General features: G+C 36.3%; 1 protein-coding gene across 4 annotated transcripts; it reads right to left on the reverse strand.

The window, feature by feature from the left end:
• Window positions 1-1,308: 1,308 nt before the first annotated feature.
• Window positions 1,309-21,259, reverse strand: XPNPEP3 (X-prolyl aminopeptidase 3). Of its 4 annotated transcripts, none has more exons than XM_083365196.1 (10): window positions 21,023-21,259; window positions 18,546-18,662; window positions 14,136-14,534; window positions 11,807-12,009; window positions 11,226-11,288; window positions 6,685-6,798; window positions 6,110-6,195; window positions 5,376-5,559; window positions 3,310-3,430; window positions 1,309-2,698 (listed from the first exon to the last, which is right to left on the reverse strand). In XM_083365196.1, the coding sequence occupies exons 1-10, from the start codon at window positions 21,081-21,083 to the stop codon at window positions 2,532-2,534; spliced, it is 1,515 nt and encodes a 504-aa protein (XP_083221322.1). In that variant the 5' UTR covers window positions 21,084-21,259; the 3' UTR covers window positions 1,309-2,531. The 4 variants fall into 4 exon arrangements, with proteins under 4 accessions (XP_083221322.1, XP_083221323.1, XP_083221324.1 ...); XM_083365197.1 differs by having other exon boundaries at window positions 18,546-18,676; window positions 21,023-21,214; XM_083365198.1 differs by lacking the exon at window positions 21,023-21,259 and adding an exon at window positions 16,717-16,856.
• Between the last annotated feature and the right edge of the window lie 249 nt (window positions 21,260-21,508).

Below are 21,508 nucleotides of genomic sequence, written 5' to 3' on the forward strand. Positions count from 1 at the left end.
AGTCACTTCTTCCAAGGTCATCGTAACTTCGAACCATCAAAATATAGTCATAATCAAGGACTACCTATACTACTAAAACTCTTGTGACTGTAACCTTCAATGGGATGAAATGGTATATCATAAAGGTCCCCAACCCCAGGGGCATGGCCTGGCACTGGTCCATGGCCCGCCAGGCACTGGGCTGTAAAAGTTACAGAAGCCCCATCCTTGCATGTTCAGGATGAAGGCAGTGTGCAAAAACCACTCTCCATGGAACTGGTCCCTGGTTCCCAAAATGTTGGGAGCTGCTGGTATATTATATGGTAATAATTTTTGAATCAATGCACATCAAATGGGCTAATTTACAGAATGTGTCCAAAATCCGGGAGCCACAACAGTTATGGGATTGAATTCTGGTAAAGTGGCTACTTCAGTGCAGCCATGCTGGTGTGCCACTGTAGTCAGTTGTGGTCACACAATCATCATTTCTGACACTCCCTGCTAGCTTCCTATGAAGAAAGTCAATGGGAAAGCTGGCAGGAAGTTGGAAGTTGCTTCTACTCCAGTTGCTTGTTTGGCCACTAGCGGTCATTCTGTTATTCTGTTTAGGTAAGTAAATATGTCTGAAGCAATGATCCAATAAGTCATGGGTTATTTAGTATATGCTAAAAGGAGATTCATATCTTCACTGGCTATCATTGATAAAAGGTATTGAAGAAAATAGGGGTAACTAACGAGGAGAAAAGGTTTCTGTAAGCTGAGTTTTAAATATAATTGTTGAAATTATACTTTCACCAATACAGATTTTTTTTTCTTTTTAGAAAAAATAAAACACTTTTGTATATTATGCATCTGTAATAATTACACTATAGGCAGCATCTTTCTTTCAAAAATGCAAAAAGTACTTCACAAAAAGTATTTCACCAGATAATTGTGCAACATTTCATCTTTTATAAAATTTCCTTGGTAAACAATTTGATTTGACCCAACTAGAATAGTACCATGCTTTAATCACATTTGTGAACTTATTAGTGTATTTATTTTTATGTTTGTTTATAAGAGAGTTGTTGATTTCTCAATTTAACTGTTGCTTTGATCTTCTGATAATATGTGGCATTAAGACCTCAACCTTAAAGAGTTTCTGTACAAATTTCAAATTAAAAAACCCTGATGCTTTGCATCACTTCAGAAATAGTCTTATATCCATTGTTAGATTTTACTACAATATACAGAATTGAAGTGTTACTACTTTCTGGGTTACCATTTCTGTGTAGAGGTAGTCATCAACTTACGAACACAATTAAGTCCAAAATTTCCGTTGCTGAGACATTTATTGAGTTTTGCCCCATTTTATGACTTTTCTTGCCGTGGTTGTTAAGTGAATCACTACAACTGTTAAATTAGTAACACAGTTAAGTTTATGTGGCTTCTCCATTGACTTGGCTTGTCATAAGGTTACAAAAGGACCCAGGACACCACAACAGTCATATCAGTCAATTGCCAAGTAGCTGAATTGTGATCATGTGACATGGGGATGGGGCAGTGGTTGAAAGTGTGAAAAACAGTCATAAGTCACTTTTTTCAATGCTGTTGTAACTTCGAATGCTCACTAAATAAACAGTTGTAAGTCAAGGACTACTCGTATTTAGTCAAGGAAAAGGGCAATTTAATATAAATGCAGTATTTTTCATAGTTTGGATCCCAAAGAGCCTCTATGTTCACATCACCCATGAGAGGTTGAATACATAAAGAAGGAAAATACAGTAGTCACAACTCAATTGATAAACATCTTGAATCTGGTCTGATTCACTGAGTTTATCAAATGAGCTCACATTATTTTAACTTAAAACTGACATTTTTAATCACTAAAGTCGAGTCATCAATATATACAGGACTATGTGTGCTTAAACAAATTGTGAACACTAGCTTTGTGACATCTAATTCTGCACAGGGATTTGTCTTTAGCTGTCCTTTATATTTAATAACCCCATTTTCACATTAATGGATTTCCCAACACTACAGTCCTTGTATTTTCTGAAAGGGGGAAAAACACTCTAATTTCAAATTTGAGAGGGGTTTTTTTGCTTTTCTTTTATACACTGGAAATTATTGTATCCAGAAAAATACTTTTTTTTCCTTTTCAGCTCTTACAACTAAAAGACTAAAACTGAAATTTAATCATTATGAACAAACATATACACTGTTTGAGAAATATCAGTACAGCTGATATTCAGTTCATTTCTGTAAATAACACAGTATAAACACAGAAAGAAATAGACCAAATGCTGGGATGCCTAATTCTGTTTCATCGGCTTTGTTTTAGTATTAGCATAACTTTAAAAAGATGAACAGTAATGTACATTTTCCCATTTAAATAGTGTAATTGTCTCCTGCAAAATATGTACACACAGTTTCTTGCAAGCAATATTTTTCTAGTAGTGATTCTGTCTTAGTTAAGCAATCCTATAAATGAGTTATGAAAAATGTGTTATATATGAGTGTGTATTTTCCAATCTAAACCCGAGCAAGGTATGAAAGACAGCAAAGAACAATCAAAGGCTACAGCTGCAAACCTGTTCAATATCATAGATCTCCTTTGGGCAATCTGCAGACAAGATTAATGGTACATTCTCTGTCACCACCACATCATCTTCAATGCGTATTCCTATGCCACGGAATCGTTCAGGGGCACTTGTATCATCTTCAGGTATGTAAATGCCTGGAAATAAAAGTATTGATCAAAATCTAGTAGATCCAGTTTGCAAATTATACAGTATATTCTTTCCAGGTTTAGAAGGCATAGCACAGGTTTTATCTCCATAAATAAGTGTACCTCCATCTCAATCCAATTCATATAATGTAATACATGCAACTTCATTTTGTACCAATAATAGAAATACCGGACCAAACTTTTAAGAGTAGTTTTACAAGCTACTCTAACCTGATATAAGTCCAATTAAGCACTCTTTTAAAATTATTTTCCTACAGACTAAAGATCATGAAGGTTTCTTCTTCGTAATTAAATCTATAAAGCAAATGGCAGTGTTTTCTGGATAGTTCTCAATGCCTCTAAGATGACTGTCTTCTCACATTTATGGGGGTGAATAATAGAAATGGAGATAGGATATATTAAGAATCTGAAGCTATTTAAAAACTAAATAGAAAAACAATTGCACTGAAATTTCTAAGAATTTTTTGAAAATAAATTTTTGAGAATACTTTTGAGAAATTATTGTAGCAATCATTGCATAAATGACTGGGCATTCTTCTTTTCAAGATACCACACATGGACATACATCTTTTTATATTGCTTTCACTGGTGCATTTTACCTGGCTCAATGGTGATCACCATGCTTGGCTGGAGGAGAGTTGATCGAGATACATCAGGTGTATCATGAACATCCATTCCCAGATAATGACCTACATGATGTGGACAGTATTTCCGAACAGCCTATGATACAAAAAATAATATATTCCTAAAACAAGCAAAATTTAGAGAAATGTTGGATGGATATGTCTTCAGCACAAGTTGTGCTAGAAACATGCAGAGAAAAGGAAATATAATATTAATTGGTTGTTCTTGTTTATAAATACAACTAATATGTTTTGTGTAGGCATCATCTTCTGCCTTGTTTCTATCAAATCTGTTGTTTGTTGTAAAGGCAACACACTCTGGTCGTTAAGCAAAACATACAAATGACAATCAGTTTGGTATTAAAGGCAAATAGTGTCTGTTTTGAGCTCCAAGGTACCTTTGATCTTTTAGCTGGCAGTTTCTTCTGTGGGTAAAAATTAATATTATGTGGAATTGTGAGGCTATCACATTTCAGTACCTTGCCTACATTTTATGCAATATTTATTCAAAACCGTTTGACCTAACCTTGGTTTCTTGTACAAAATCTCATCATTTTTTCCAGACCAGCATGAAAATTACCATTTTTCAAGCAGGTCGTTTTTACTGGGGTTTTGAAAGTTTTCAATTCCTATGAATTTCACAAATCAGAGTAGGCAAGGATCTCAAGAAGCAGCAATATGCCTAACTCTGCTAAGCAGTTTGTCTATGTTGTGGAAGTGCACATATTATGGAAGCCATTACAGAGAAATGTTCTTTAAAGAGCGTGACAAAGAAAAAGCCCAGGTCCACTTTCCATTTTAAAATGTTCTCAATACATAACTTGGAAGGGTAGCATATCTTATAGCACTCTGTTTTACTTAGTATGAAATATTTTCCTACATTTGCCAATTGAAACAGAATTTGATACTGCTTTAAAATATCCATTGGTTTAAGCTAATTTTATTGGAAGCTGCACTACACAAAACGAAACTCTCTGTCCATCTAATATTGTTTATGCCAACAGGTTGCAGCTCTTTTTTTCTTGCCCCATTAGAGATACTGAGCAGACAAATACTGGATTTCTGGGCTAAATAGATATTTAAGGTTTATTCTGTTGTCTCCCACAATTTGCACCAAATTTCAAAATGCTGCTATACTGATGCATTTTTTATTTGTTCCAACATTCCTGGGATTGATGGGTAGAAAAAGCTTGTACTGAAATATTATCAGTGCTTGTATGTGTCTATGAAAGATGAAGGAAGGTAAGTTGAATCAAAGTAAGTCATTAACAGATTTCTAGAATAGGCACTTTCCCATGTACATGACAAAAAAATTATGTGAAAATATCTTCCGTAACTATTATCAAAATCTTAAAACGAGGCACTTTTCTCCCCAATTTAGCAATCATATTTAATAACCTTACTGACAAGTTAGAAGAGTCCCACCACAGATCTCTACCTCTTGAATTAATACTTGTCGGGAATTAAAACAATTGGTGTATATACATAATCTAAATAGTCTGCCATCTGCTGGATGAAAGAGATACTGTACAGCTGATAACCTTGGGACTTGTCTCCAAATAGTACAGGTACTTCTCGATTCATGACAGGAATTGAGCCTGGAATTACAGTCATAAATTGAGGCATAATGTGACCAGATTTGAAGTTACAATTGCTTTTACAACAGTTAAGTGAATGCTGTGATTATTAAGGAAATTTATTTCCCACAATGGATGTTTTTTTTGCTAAAAACTGGAAGTAAAGGAGAGGCAATTGCAAGAACTTAAAATGTGTTCATGAGACCATGGAGGTTGTTCTAACACCAAAAATAGTTTGTTAAGTAATTCTGGAGAGGTCCATCATAACTCTAAATGGTATTAAGGGAAGGTTGTAAATCGATGACTACCTGTACTTCTTTTAGACCTGCATATCTGCAGAAAGCTACAACTTCAAAATAAAAATGGGATGATTTAAAGGATTGTTCACTTTTTTTTATAACTGTTCGCTGTTTTTTTAGCCAGGTAAAATAACAGGCTAAACAGATATGCAAAGAAACCAAGTACCTTGAAGACCTGACCCTCACTAGTGCTATCCTTTAGGATTCCCAACTCTTTCAGCTTCTGTCCAATGAGAGTTAGCATTAAATTGTAGATGTTTTCTAGGCTCACACCTGAAGAACAAAGTCTTAGGCATGACTTCTGGACCTCCAATATAGCCTGGTACAGCTCTGCCTGGGAACTAGTGAACCTGACAATAAGAGAAAAACACATATCAGCTCAAGTGAGATTTAATCAGAAAAAACCCAAAAATTAAATGCTAAGATGCATGTACAAAATAATTAAGAAAGGACAGTACAGTCCTTTGGATTTGTTCTACTCCAAAATGTTGGTGGAAGATTGCCCACCTGAACACCTCACGTTTTCAAACATTTCTGTACAATCAAAAACAGTTTATTAAGGAAGCCAGAACTACTTTCCCATAAATTGGAAATTTTACCTTATATTTTCCAAGGTGAATTTGATAAATAAAATTTCTCCATTAGCATTTTGAAATGAAATAATGACATGCAAACTTTTCTGAATTATCTGGTTTTGCATTACCAAAAACTAAAGCGTACCTCATCTCTAGAGCAGGGGGAGGAGGATGACTGTAGTACATTGCACTAAAAATTGCAATTACAGTCTAGGCAAGGACAATTTCTGAAGTATAATGAAATGAAGAAATGACAATAATGGAACATTTTCAGGAAAACCTGGAAATGCAACCATGATGTTCCTTTGCTGGGAACAAGACCTACCTGCCATTGATGGGCCAAGTGCGGGTAATGTCACTCACATAACAAGAGTATTCACATCCTCCATCCAATAAAACCATTTCTCCATCCTAGAGCACAAGAAAAAGCAATTACTTGGCACTTAAGAATTTCATTTAAATAGTGTTGTAAAATGGTTTTTTAAACAAATATTATCGGGGGTCATGCTGTAACACCTATTCAGAGATAGATTGCTTTTATAGTCTTCATATAAATCCCTATATTTCATTAAAAGATTCATCTGCAGTACAACTGTAACATTATTTATAATTATTAAGATTATTCTTAAATGTCTTTGTTCTACTCCATAGAATGAGGAAGTAGATTTTTTCCCCAGAACTACAGAACAGTCAGAAACATACTAGAATGCAGTAGAACTGGTTATGGTCTACTTAGCTTAAGGAGGTACTCAGAAACAGGATTGTATCCTTTTAAAACTATAGTTCTATTCCAATCTTCTTAAATGGCTTAGTTAATATATTACCGCAGTCCATCTTGATTTATTTCTTTTGGAGGGGTTCAGTAGATAATAACACTATTATGTTGCAGAGTTCAGTTACCTTAATAAGTTGATTGTTTTTCACATAATGCAATGTATTGGACCTGTTGCCACCAGCAACCACAGGGGGATAAGCTAAAATGTCAGCACCACGAGCCCGGCACTCGTATTCAAACTGGAAATAAAATAATCCATTAATTGTTGAAATAAATGCACAGCTTTTATCTCAGAAAGCCTCTGCCAATGCCAATACTTGGGCTAGCAAACTAGCAAAGTATATGGGATACTTTATGTATGTTTGAATAGGAAGACTTGATTCAGCTTTCTCAAATCAGGTGGTTCTTGCTTAATAATCACTCATTCATGATTGTTCAAACTTACAACAGTGGTGAATGAATATGGTACTTATGACTGGACTTACAACAATTGTAGTATCACCTCAGTGACATAATCAACATCTGCAACCTTCTTTGCCAACTTCCTACAGAGTCAATGGGAAAGCTGGCAGGAGTTCACAAAAGGGGACCTCAAGACATCCTTGCTTAATGACTTGCGATGATTCACTTATCAACAACTGAAAATGCCACAATTTCCATTGATAAGCAGGTGTCACCACTCTTTACAACTGTGTCCCTTAGCAATGGAAATTATGATCCCAATTACAGTTGTAAAGCAAGGACTATCTTTAATGGATTTATATCATAGTTTGCTGTCAGGAAAAAAATGAGCAACCATATAAAAGGTATTTGTAGTTCTTTGAAGAAAATATAGTATATCAACCCACAGAGCAAGCTACTGCTTAAGTAAAATACCTAACAGCCTCAGCTATTGCAGTCAGTGGAGAGGAATTACGTTGTTCAGCACCATCTGAAAAGCCATACATTTCTCTTCCATTCTGCAGTATGTGAACTAAAGAAACCTAGTGTACTATGGGAAGCAAAAGTATAATATGTCTGGTGATTGTTTTGAAACAGCAAAACCAAAGGTAGTTTTCTTTTGTGTGGTTCTACCTATATCCAGTTTTTCTCCCTATACCTATATTTATCCTGATTTGGGTGCATGTCCACAGACAACACTTGGTTTCTTAGGAACAGCAAACCAAGCAAGGATTTCTTTTACTAAATGAAAGTGACATGAAACATTAGGCGGTACTAACCTCAATAAATATTTTTTTTGTGATAGGCTGTTTCCTACTCAATTTTGTTTCTTTGAAGAGAGAGATTTTAGTCTGTACTTATTCTCACATTTTCCTTACGTTTGAGGGGGTGGCTGTTGGCACTCTCAACTGTTAATTAGAACCAAAACATTTTTTTTGGATACTAATACATGTGTAGGAGAATGTTTATAGAGAAAAATACTTCTAAATTAAAATGCACTAATACATTAAATTATACTTTGCATTTGCACTATTTTCCCTTGAAATTTCATTTCCATAACGGGTATTCTTAAGGAAAGATAACGTTCAGGAAGTGAAACATAATTAGTGCTAAAGAGCAAAACCCTCTATTTGTTCAGATGAAAGGCTATCAGTAGTCCCCTACACTTGTTGTTGTTAGTTGCGAAGTCGTGTCCAACCCATCGCAACCCCATGGACAACGTTCCTCCAGGCCTTCCTGTCCTCTACCATCTTCTGGAGTCCGTTTAAGCTCACGCTTACTGCTTCAGTGACTCATCCAGCCACCTCATTCTCTGTCGTCCCCTTCTTCTATTGCCCTCGATCTTTCCCAGCATTAGGCTCTTCTCCAGTGAGTCCTTCCTTCTCATTAGGTGGCCAAGGTATTTGAGTTTCAACTTCAGGATCTGGCCTTCTAAAGAGCAGTCAGGGTTGATCTCCTCTAGGACTGACCAGTTTGATCGCCTTGCAGTCCAAGGGACTCGCAGGAGTCTTCTCCAGCACCATAGTTCAAAGGCTTCAATTCTTTGGCACTCAGCCTTTCTTATGGTCCAACTTTCACAACCATAAATTGCAACTGGGAAGACCATAGCCTTTACTATACACACTTTTGTTGGCAGGGTGATGTCTCTGCTTTTTAGTGTGCTGTCTAGATTTGCCATGGCTTTCCTTCCTGGGAGCAAGCATCTTTTAATTTCTTGACTGCAGTCCCCGTCTGCGGTGATCTTGGAGCCCAGGAAAATAAAATTTGTCACTACCTCCATTTCTTCCCCATCTATTTGCCAGGAATTGAGAGGGCCAGATGCCATGATCTTGTGTTTTCTTAATGTTTAGTTTCAGCCCAACCTTTGCACTCTCCTTCTTCACTCGTAACAAGAGGCTCTTTAATTCCTCTTCACTTTCTGCCATTAGAGTGGTATCATCTGCATATGTTAGGTTGTTGATATTTCTCCTGGCAATTTTAATTCCAACTTTTGATTCATCTAGCCCTGAATTTCTCATGATGTGCTCTGCATATAAGTTAAACAGGCAGGGTGACAGTATACAGCCTTGCCGGACTCCTTTCCCAATTTTGAACCAATCGGGTTCCGTGTCCAGTTCTCACTGTTGCTTCTTGACCCGCATATAGGTTTCTCAAGAGACAAATAAGATGGTCTGGTACTCCCATCTCTTTAAGAACTTGCCAGTTTGTTATGATCCACACAATCAAAGGCTTTAGCATAGTCAATGAAGCAGAAGTAGATGTTTTTCTGGAACTCCCTAGCTTTCTCCATGATCCAGAGTATGTTGGCAATTTGATCTCTAGTTCCTCTGCCTCTTCAAAATCCTCCGTGTACTTCTGGTTGTTCTCGATCCACATACTGCTGGAGTCTAGCTTGTAGGATTTTAAGCATAACTTTACTAGCATGTGAAATGAGTGCAATGGTGCGATAGTTTGAACATTCTTTGGCACTGCCTTTCTTTGGAATTGGAATGTAAACTGATCTTTTCCAATCCTGGGGCCACTGTTGAGTTTTCCAAATTTGCTGGCAAATTGAGTGTAGCACTTTTACTGCATCGTCTTAAGATTTTGAATAGCTCAGCTGGAATACTCAACAGTCACCTCCACTAGCTTTGTTGTTGCTCAGCTTTCCTAAGGCCCATTTCACTTCACATTCTAGGATGTCCGGCTCAAGGTCAGTGACCGCCTCATCGTGCTTATCAGGGACATTAAGCTCGTTCTTGTATAGTTCCTCTGTGTAATTTTGCCACCTCTTCTTAATCTCTTCTGCCTCTGTTAGGCCCCTGCCATTTTGGTCCTTTATCATGCCCATTTTTGTATGAAACGTTCCCTTCATCTCTCCAATTTTTTTGAAAAGATCTCTGGTCCTCCCTATTCTATTGTTTTCTTCTATTTCTTTGCACTGTTCATTTAAGAAGGCATTCTTATCTCTTCTAGCTATTCTCTGGAATTCTGCATTCAATTGGGTGTATCTTTCTTTTTTTCCCTTGCCTTTCGCTTTCCTCAGCTATTTGCAAAGCTTCCTCAGACAGCCATTTTGCTTTCTTGCATTTCTTTTTCTTTGGGATGGTTTTAGTTGCTACTTCTTGTACAATGTTACAAACCTCTGTCCATAGTTCTTCAGGCACTCTTTCTATCAGATCTATTTGTCACCTTTACTGTATATTCGTTAGGGATATGATTTAGTTCATATCTGAGTGGCCTAGTGCTTTTCCCTACTTTCTTCAGTTTAAGCCTAAATTTTGCAATGAGAAGTTTATGGTCTGAGCCACAGTCAGCTCCTGGTCTTGTTTTTACTGACTGTATAGAGCTTCTCCATCTTTGGCTGCAGAGCACATAGTCAATCTGATTTCTGTGTTGACCGTCTGATGATGTCCATGTGTAGCCGTCTCTTGGGTTGTTGGAAGAGTGTTTGCTATGACCATCGTATTCTCTTGACAAAATTCTATCAGCCTGTGCCCTGCTTCATTTTGTACTCCAAGGCCAAACTTGCCTGTTATTCCGGTTATTTTTTGGCTTCCTACTTTAGCATTCCAATCCCCCATGATGATAAGGACATCATTTTTTGGCGTTAGTTCTATAAGGCGCTGTAGGGCTTCATAGAACCGGTCAATTTCATCCTCTTCAGCACCGGTGGTTGGGGCATAGACTTGGACTACTGTGATATTGAATGGTTTGCCTTGGATTCGAACTGAGATCATTCTGTCATTTTGAGAATTGTATCCCAGTATTGCTTTTCCTACTCTTTTATTGATTATGAAGGCTACTCCATTTCTTCTGAGGGATTGTTGCCTGCAGTAGTATACCTGATGGTCATCTGAATTAAATTCACCCACTCCTGTCCATTTTAGTTCACTGATTCCTAAGATGTCGATGTTCAGTCTTGTCATCTCTTGTTTGACCACCTGTCCCCTACACACATCTATTCAAAAGTATATCTTATTAAGTTCAACGGGATTTACTATCTGTAAGTATTGAGGCGATTTCTTAATAAATCTTTTCTACACTTTATTAAAATCCTGGTGTCTATCTTGATGTTGTCCTTCTTTGGTACCCATCCTGCAAGTTCTAAATTAAGGATCGATATAAGGATTAACAGAAACCTATCACATTATGTGAGCATATGCATTACATGTGAATACAACCTAAAAACTGGCTGTCAGGTTACAGTAGGGGACTATTTTCCACAATGCAAAAAAGCACATACCTTAGCATATAGAAATGCTTCGTCCACCGGAGCTTTACTTGTAAGCATAGTCTCTATGAATGCCTGTTGAAATACAGTAATACAAAACTATTAATGAATATGTTAGTTTCCAAAATATGGTTATATTTTCCAAAAGAAGAGGCAAGAGGATAAGCTCTCCTAGATCTGATTCTAACCAGTGAGGAAGAGTTGGTTGAGGAGGTGAATATACCATTTTGGGATTCAAATGAGAAATTGGATCATAGTTGTAAATGTACACTTTTGATTATGATCTATTATAGAAAGAGATCAGGTATGTTTGATTTCTTCTTCACTGTTATTTCTCATACTAACTCATATGATGATAATCTTATTATGTGAAACATAGGGGACTACAGTGGTAGTTGTTGACAGAAGGCTTTCCATAAACACAAGGACCCCATATTTTATTTCCTGAATAAATCATCAGCATTAGTTCCGGAAACATCCCAGCATAAAGATGCTAGCTATATCTATATGTCATTTTCCTTTTGGCATGAATTCCAATGTCGTGCCTTTTTTTCTCTAAACACCTTGTGCAATATAAATGTTTTGATCAATACCTGTGAAGTGATTTTGCCAGCAAATTTCATCCTCTCAATCTCTGTGGCAGATTTGATCAGCCGTAAGTTTTGCACTAGATGCTGGACAGCTCGAACACGGTTGTTGCATTTAGTTTTGACCTCAGTCAGATGCAGCAGATAATCAGAATGGAGCTGTGGATGCACAGGTTTAGCAAAATCATACCAAACTGTGCTAGAATCATCTGTGAAACAGAATATAATTACACTTTAAGTTTAATTAACTACACTTCTTTGGAAAGATGCTTGCATATTTTTGGTAAATATCAGACTGCAGCCAAATATGGATAACAGTTCAAATTAAGGGTCAACACTGGTATTTTTAACAAGAGATGTTACTTTGATTTTATAGTATTTTTAAATCTTCCTGAAAGGAATCAGTAATAAGAAAAATTGGTGAAGCTACTTTTTGTAATAGACAGCTCCTCAGAAACAAAGATATGTATCTAAATTAACTGAGTAAAGAGGGCATGTGTTTTCCCCATGCATCATCCTCTATATAAAAAAGTAGATTTCAAGTACATTTGAATAGGAATACACAATTCTTTTGGATCAAGAACTGCACTTGCTCTTTGAACAGAGTGCCAAGAATTGCCCTGCAAAAATGGAGAAGATTAAATATATAAAAAGTAATTTAAACTAGAGTTAATGTAAATTGATTAAATTAAATTATTAGTTATTCTCAATGGACTTAATAAAACTTATTATTCACATAGTATTTAATATTGTCCACTTCCATTGCATTAAAGATTTCAGGTTAGCAATAAGATCTTTTAATAGGACTCTGGAGACACTTCCATGGCTATGGGAGGCCACATGTGGCTATGGAGCTATAAATTATGAATCTCTATACTATAATTTTAACAAAGCTTCTTCTTTTCAGAATGCATTCTCACTCATGGGGACACAGAAGTAATGTTTTTACACTAAGTGTGTTAAGAATGCAGCCTAAACAAAGTACCTAGCACCACTGTGCAAATCCTTTGAAAGAGTTGGAAGCATATACTTTTGCACTATTAAATAAATAGTTTCCAAATTGAGTAGCTAATTAGGAAGCTATTCTCAATTATTTTTGCTGCCTTGTGCATGGGCACCTATTTTGTTTCATGCACTAATCAGGAGAGGCTATTATAAGTTCCAAACAACTGTTTCTAAGCCCTGTTGCCTACTTCCTTCAATATGCTACATGTATGAAAGTAGAACTTAAATATTGGAACAAAATTTGGAACAAACGACCAGTAAAATTAATTACAGTTCTGTAGTAATTGTTTCTTCTGTGTAATTCACAAGTAACAAAGATATATAAGCCCAACAAACTTGGAAAACTTTCACTATTGCATAACAGCTATCATGTGGTCACAGACTGGGCAAAGCAAGACTCTCCAATCTGTCTCTATCCTAATTTTACAAATTTTGCCCTTAAATATACCTATGATACAGAAGGCCATTTGGGATTGGGGCAATTTAAAAATAATGTTAAAAAAACATTTGTACCTATTTCTGAAATGTACTTTAGTTGGGCACTTAATTCTGTTCTTCAGGTTGCGTACAGTTTCAGAAAACATGAACTTTGCATGTTAATATTTGCATTAAAATCCAAAAACTAACTTGCCCTCCTCTTTATTGAAATTATGATTTTTCAGTTTTTTTCTATGAAGGCAAGTAGGGAGCTAGGAATGCAAGCTTAAACCTCACATGAAGTTATGATTTTCTTAGTTATAGGTCACTGAATAATTGATGTGCAATTCATGTAACATGCCTACCATGAACACAATTGTTGGGTTCAAACACTAAGCCAAATCCAAACCATTCTAAGACTTACAGGTGGCGCTCAACTTACGACTGGTTAACTGTTTAAAGTTATGATCAACTCCAAAAAAATGTACTTGGATTTGAAGTTTTGACACCACCATCCCAGTCACCTGACTGCATTTGGGGCATTCAGCAACTGACCCGCATTTACAGTCTTTACTGTGGTCATGTGATGATTTACACTTTTGCCAGACCTCAGCACTTCTGGTTTTCAGCAAAAAATGAACAATGGTTTTGCTTAACAACTGCAACATTCACTTAATGACTGCTGCAAAAAAGGCTGTAAAATTGGGCATAGGCAAATGATGACCTGCTTAATAACTGCCATTAACTTATGACTGTAATTGCAGGCCCAATTTTGCTCATAAGTTGAGGACTACTTATAATGCAGCGCATGAACCCAGCTATCATCTCTTTTATGCCCTTTACTTGACAGTAAATTGCTTAAATGATTTAATATCCTATTTTATAGCATGCAAAATCTATTTTGTTTTCATACCTTTTAATTTAGATACCAGATGTCTAAACTCTTCCATGGTATATGCTTCATCTACACCAGTGAGGGCCACTGCTCCATCAGTGCCAGATCGTGGCCCATCCCACAACTCTCGGCTTGGATCTCTTTTTGGAACAAATAGTAAAGCTTTGTGATATGGCAAAGGTCTACCAGGCACACTTTGCAACACTAAGATACTATCAGGTTCTTGGAAGCCACACAGATATAGGAAATTAGTGTCCTGGTGAAAGGTATATGGAATATCATTGCTCATGTAATAGGTCGGATTTGAAAGCAGAATTACTGTGTGATCTGTCCCTTGCATCTCTTGCTGTATCTGAGCCATCAACTTATGTCTACGGAGAGCATATTCCACTTGTGATAATCCTGGTGTTACCTCTCCTGTGAAAAGAATTCAAAAACACAATTTCTATTTCAGAAACAATTTTTCATGCTGCTGAACCCTTACAATTTTTGAAACTAGTCTCGCATTTTTCCAGTTCATCTCCTTTCTATTCATTTTCTCTGCACTTACGTCTCCACATTCTTAGTTCAACTCTAAACTATTTTTCCTCTATTATTAATAACAAAAATTGTTTGTATAAACTTGAGTTCACAAGGCATTCTAAAAGCTACAGTTAATACTAACGTAAGGATTATAACTAAAAATGATTCCTGGGAGAGAGGAACAAAGAGAAGTAAACTTGAATACCCTTTTATACCATTTGCACATTGAATGGAAGACAGCGGAGCTTGTTGCACTCTGTGTTTTGATATCAGTATAGATATTTCATTACCTAGCAATAACTTCTTCATGAAATGCACAGCTCAAACACTGAATTTCAAAAAGGATCTTTAATCAGCTGTGTATCTAAGAATTAGATTAGAATACAGAATTTTCTCAGAACTTCAAAATTAATCAATCTAAGTTTATCTATAATGAATATAAAGTGCAGAAAACAAAAATATTTTAACAAAACTGGATCAAATGCCAAAAAACTGATTGCAAATGGATTATACATTTTCTTTGTATAATCTATAATCAGGTTTGCATTTATTAAAGCCATTAAAGCCAATCCATTAAAATGAGCAGAGCTATCAGTTGAAAAATGTGAGAATTATACTTTCTGAATCTTAATTGAATCTAACAGAATGTTCTAGGGGAATGAAAAGGACTTAGTTCCACATAAAATAATGAATATTTTTTATTAATAAATGTATTTGCTGCCCATCTCACCATGGGGCTACTCTAGGTGGTTTATATGCTCCTATCATTTGAAGAAGGGACGCGGTGGCTCAGTGGGTTAGGATGCTGAGCTTGTCTATCAGAAGGTTGGCAGTTTGGCAGGTCGAATCCCGAGTGCCGCGTAGCAGAGTGAACGCCTGTTACTCGTCCCAGCTTCTGCCAACATAGCAGTTCGAAAGCACGTAAAAATGCAAGTAGAAAAATAGGGACCACTACGGTGGGAAGGTAACAGTGTTCCGTGCGCCTTTGGCGTCTAGTCATGCCGGCCACATGACAACGGAGACGTCCTTGGACAAGCGCTGGCTCTTCAGCTTTGAAACGGAGATGAGCACCGGCCCCTAGAGTCGGAAACGACTAGCACACATGTGCGGGGGAACCTTTACCTATCATTTGAAGATATCTTTTAAAAATATAAATATCTGCCTAAAACATGGACATATTATGTACTTAAGGTTGTTAGCCTGTATTTTAAAATGTTTTTGTTTATATTTTTCTGGCTAGACACCCCGAGTCATATTCTGCCCATTATAAAAACACCTCTTTAAAATTGAGGGGAGAGAAAAAAAGAGAAGCAATATTTTCTAGACCAGAGTTCCTCAACCTTTTTGGCTTTGCAGACCGGCGGGGTGGGGAGAGGAGACGGTTCCATGACAAGCAAGTGCAGATGCAGCTCCATTCGCACGAGGGCACGCACAGCTGTTGTTCACCTACCACTTGCACGAGTGGGGATGCACGCTTCCATGTGCACACGCCCTCCCCCCCACACTTTCACGGTCCAATTCCGAAAGGCTCAAGGTCCAGCAGTGGGCTAAGGCCTGGGGTTGCAGACCCGTTCTAGACTATGGTCCTCCAAACAATTGCAGAGGATTGTGGGACTTCTAATTCAGTAGGCAGTAATACAACTGGTTGACAGTGAGGGTATCTGTAAATTTGTCACACATTACAAATGCACACAGAGAGAATATGATAGTGAATTCTGACTGCAGGGAAATGGCAGGGACAGGTTGCTGCCTTTATGCCTTAAACATGGATCTCCCTAAAAGCATTTTGCTTGCTACTGTGGGAAACATAATGATGGATTTTGGTTTGTTTTTGTAGGACTTCTTGTGTTCTTTAGAAAGAGATAGTGGTTCAACTAATTACCAGGTGGTTTCCCATCTTTAATAGCAACTTAATGTTACCTGATAATTATCCATTTTTTACAGTTATCCAATGCTTTTCAAAAGGAAGCAAAAATTTAAAAATATGGGATAAATTTTTAAATTAAAAAATTGCTTAGCTTTTTTCTTCTATAAATCATATCACAGTACATAATTTAATTTAAAAATGTTAACCTACTTGCAATAAGCAATTTGCTGACCTAAGCTAGTTGCTGGGTAGCAGCATCACTAGCCAAGATGAAAATAAGACTTTTTCCACTGTGCAGAAAGACAAATGCTGGGCACATTATCTATTCAGATACCAGCTACTGAAATTTTCTGTAATACAAATAAAATGTGAATGGCATTCATATACCATTATAATTACCTAATCAATATTCATAAAGAATCACACATTTCAAATATTAAAAATGTGGTGGAATCTCCGGCTAGAGCAGAGGAAGGAGTAAAGAGGCAGTTTAGTTTGGAGTCTCTCAGTGATAGGAAGTGACAAAGGCAAGACACATGAAGCCTTTATCTGCCAGTTTCCAAGAGAATGGAGTTACTCTGGCAAAAGATTAGAGGAATTACAATGAATTACTTTGGCCTAACCCAGGGGTAGGCAACCTTGGCTCTTTTATGACTCATGGACTTCAACTCCCAGAATTCCTGAGCCAGCATGGCTGGCTCAGGAATTCTGGGAGTTGAAGTCCACGAGACACAAAAGAGCCAAGGTTGCCTACCCCTGGCCTAACCCATGGAATTATTTGGTTCCCTGCATCTGACAAAGTATAACTAAATCTAAGAAGAACTTTAACAGTTGAAATGAGAAAAGCTAGTTAGCAGTACTCACATACACTTTTACAAAAGCATAAATCTAATTAACAGTTGAAAAGATAATTAAAACTGCACATCAACCAAAAACACAGCATTCTGTATAAACATATTAAAGAAAACTAACAATAAATTTGACTAAAATAATAACTAATAAACATGCATAAAATCAAGCTACATGTTTGGAGAGAGAGAGACAAAACTATTGACTAATAATGTCATAAAATAATTATACATAGGGTAAAAGGTTGAGTTCAGAAAAATGCTGGATAAAACAAAAACAAAATTCAGGTACCGATGAATGCTTTCTCTATTTTCTAATTGGTCCTGGGTCTTATTTACAAATGTGAATCAAGCAACTACAGTTATTTACTTCTAACTAATTTTAATCTGCTATTCTGTCTAATTATAATAAATGATTGTTCAAATAGAAAATATCACTCAAAATGCTTAGCTAAAATAAAATATATTGATGAACAAAACCTTCATGGAAGAAAAATTATATTCACAGGCCATCTGAAGGCCAGTAAAGAATGACCAGGGTTTCTCAGTATTTCCATGCCTAAGCAGCACACTTGTTTCTGTCTCATGTCTATCTTCTGTAACTCTTGATGAGAGAGGAAGGTTTTCTAACTTTGGGAGTAATTCTTATGACAGGAGGCAATTCTTCTGATGAAAAACAACTATCGTAACTTTTCCAGCTGTTGCAAACACAGACATTTTTGCTAGCTTTACTTGCAATTGGGTGATTTATATCAGCAGCTACCAACCTTTTGAGTGCCAGGGACGCTCCATGGAGGACGGTTTTTCCACAGACCTAGGGTGTGTGGTTTCATGTCCTGCCTGGATCTTGCGCATGAGCAGATGGAGCTTCGCGGGCTGCAGACTGGGGGTTGGGGACCCCTTATTTATATGATACTTTTGTGTCACAAATACATATATCCAAAAGAACATAAGTAGAATTTTAGGAAGTATTTTCTATCTGCAACATAAAATGTTCTAAATAGGAATTCCTTGAAGGATATAAAATTCTTATTTTCCAGGCTGTCCTTTAAGAAAACTATTAAAAAGTGAGATGTTAAAGGACAGCGTGAGTAGTAGAGCTTTATGCAAACTTGTCTAGGATTAAATGTCTCTGAACACTTATTTCTCATACAGTAAATGTGCTTAGAGTTGCATTACTGTTATCCTTACCTGGCTTAAGAAGATGTGGATGTGTGAAAGGGCTAGGCTGACCTAGATATCGATTTGGAATCTTCTTTTGTTGAACTGGTTGAATGGATAATTTCCGAAAGAAACAAAACTTGCAGCCTAAAATGAAACGGCTGAATAGCATCAAACTGAATTGTTTCCCCCTTTGAATCTGTGATAGAGCCAAAATGAAGTTTGCCATTCTTAAACACTACTCATCTCTTTTTGCTTTAAAGATAAAGATGTATCCAACAATACTCATAGGTACTTTCCCACTAATAATACTGTGAATACTTTAAAAAGCAATGAAAGTTCTAGAATAAGATTTTAATGTATTTCATTGGCTGATTCAAATTGTTTGTCTTATACTTTGCATTTTTACTGATGTAAGTAACCTTCACTTATGGGATAGATAGTGAGGTATACATTCAGCAATAACTACAAACATTGATAAATAACATGGTCAAGATAGGATGGTTTTGCAAAAAGTTCAGAATTGGAAATAAAATTTAAAAAATCTTTCCAGGAATGGTTCTCTAAAACACTACAAATCACACAGCAAAATAAATGTATATACTTGGAATACACTATGCTTTCTAGGCAGTTATTAAACCAAGCAAAAATAACATTAAAAATTACTTAGATACTAACAATAACCTTCAATGTTTAATGTTCAATGCAAAGTATTAATATTTAGATTAGCAGATGGGAAAACAAACTGAAGAGAAGGGAAGAAAGTATCATTATAAAGTATTTCTATAATTTCTTTTACTCATGGTTTATCAGTAGTTGTTCTTTCTTATTTTGTATATTTAACTCTGTGGGCGCCCCGGCTTTATGGAATCAGCTGCCGGTTGAGCTCCGGATGGCACCTGACCTTCGCTCCTTCCCACGCGGCCTGAAGACCTACCTATTTGAGCAAGCCGGCCTGGCCTGATGGGGGATGTGCTGGGGTTTTTATTGGGGATTTTTATTACTCTACTGTTTTTAGCTTGGGCTCTTATTTAATTCTTTTTTAATTTTTGTATTCTGTATTTTTTATGTGCCCTGAGTCCTTCGGGAGAAGGGCGGTATACAAATATAATAAATAAATAAAATAAATAAATAAACTTTCTAGATGTCTGTTAAAAGCTTAAATTTAAAAATAAAAATATTTCTGACCTTGGCATTTATTTCCTTTAATAAGGTTGCAAATGCTATAAATACGGTACTGATTATATTTTCATTCATTCATTCATATATTTCATTTCATTTCATTTATACATTTATACACCCAATCTCCAGTTTAAATATTGCTAAAACATTTATGATGAACCACTGAGATATCCCAGAGAACGAAATATCACATACTGAAATTATATTTCTAATAATTAATGATTTCTGATCCATTGAATGACATTTAATAAGGATAACAATATATACGAAAACAGTGATCTTAATAATAGCTTTTTAATTATAGCAACTTTATCCTATTTTTCATAATTACTGTTAAAATAATCCTAAAGTGGTGAAAGAGTTGCAGTGTTTCTGTTTTTTGGTACAAAACAGGATTGCTATTTGACGCTAAAAAAATGTCAATCCAATTTTCAAAGTGCAACATTTATTCATTTATTCTAGGCAGTCTCCAAGAATCCGACATGATTGAATGTAAAAAAAATCCATTTGGTAAAAAAATCACAGAATGCTTGAACTATAAATATAATTTGTAATTATGCATTTTATTTTTAGATGTTAATCCAAAGAAATGCCACAGAATGAAAAGGATCTACAGCTAAGGATTGCAGTATAAGGCTAATACAAGTGAAGTGTGTTAAAAATATTTTTAGACTACAATCCTATTCATACTTACTTGGAAGTATGTTTAGGATTCAACGCAGTAGCCCAATTCACACCTATCCCTAAGTTAGGCCTTTTTTAAAAAAATATGTTTTGATGAATAAATTATATTAGCTTAAGTTTAAATATTTTAGCTTACATGTTAATTAGGCCTTCAGTTTTTCTCCACTATAAGCATGCATAGGCTCAGGCTATGCAACCCAACTCCAAGATTAAACCTTGGAAAAATAAATAAACTTAGGGATCGTTATATCTTATAACACATTTCACAAGGCACATGAAGGTACATTTCAGCTGAACCAATCCCACTGATTCCCAGTGGAAAATGTGCAACCGCCTTTTTTTCCTCCTCTTTATTGAGATTAAAAACCTCAGCTTAAATTTCTGGTAATATTTTATTAGCAATTTTGAAACCTAAATTGACCAGTTTCTTGAACTTCTATTTTAAACAGAAGAAACGTTTCTTTTATAAGAGATTTCCATAATACTACCGTGGTCTTCAGAATATTTTTTTTCACTCTACACGGAACCGAGACAGTAAAAATACCTTTTTAAATATGCAAAGTGGAGGGGGTACCTAAAATAACTAGCTTTCGCACTCCTTAGAATTGTTCGCTTATGTATAATCAAATTAAGTCTCTGACCTGAAAAGTTGCATTTGACCCTTACAGGTTGGATAAGTCTCTGAGCTGGCAACCACACCATAGCTGAGCTCCCTGCCTGTAAAGACAGTAATCAACACTACGGGGCGATCTTGAAAGCAATCGCAACGCCCCAAGTCCTGATCTTCCTCCACTTCGCCCTAACACTCTCTTTCCTGCCTCCCAACCCTGAAGCATGGCCAACTACACTAAGCTCGATTTGAGTTCGCACGTTTGAAGGACCTTGCTTCCACTGGGTCGGCACACAATGACGTCACCATCAAGCGTAACCCGCTATTTTGTATTTCGCCTCTTGAGTTTCGGCGAGTAATTGACCATTCTACTTTAGGCGACTAAATAAATGCCTACTTGTTAAAGTGCTTCATTCGCACCTTTTTTCCTACCATCGTGGCTAGGCAAGACCAGAGCCGGTGAATTCATTGCCCTGACTCTAACTGGCGTTACCTCATGGGCTGAATCGAAAGAGAA

Source organism: Vipera ursinii, assembly GCF_947247035.1.
Source record: "Vipera ursinii genome assembly, chromosome: 6".
In the NCBI taxonomy this organism is placed as follows: domain Eukaryota; kingdom Metazoa; phylum Chordata; class Lepidosauria; order Squamata; family Viperidae; genus Vipera; species Vipera ursinii.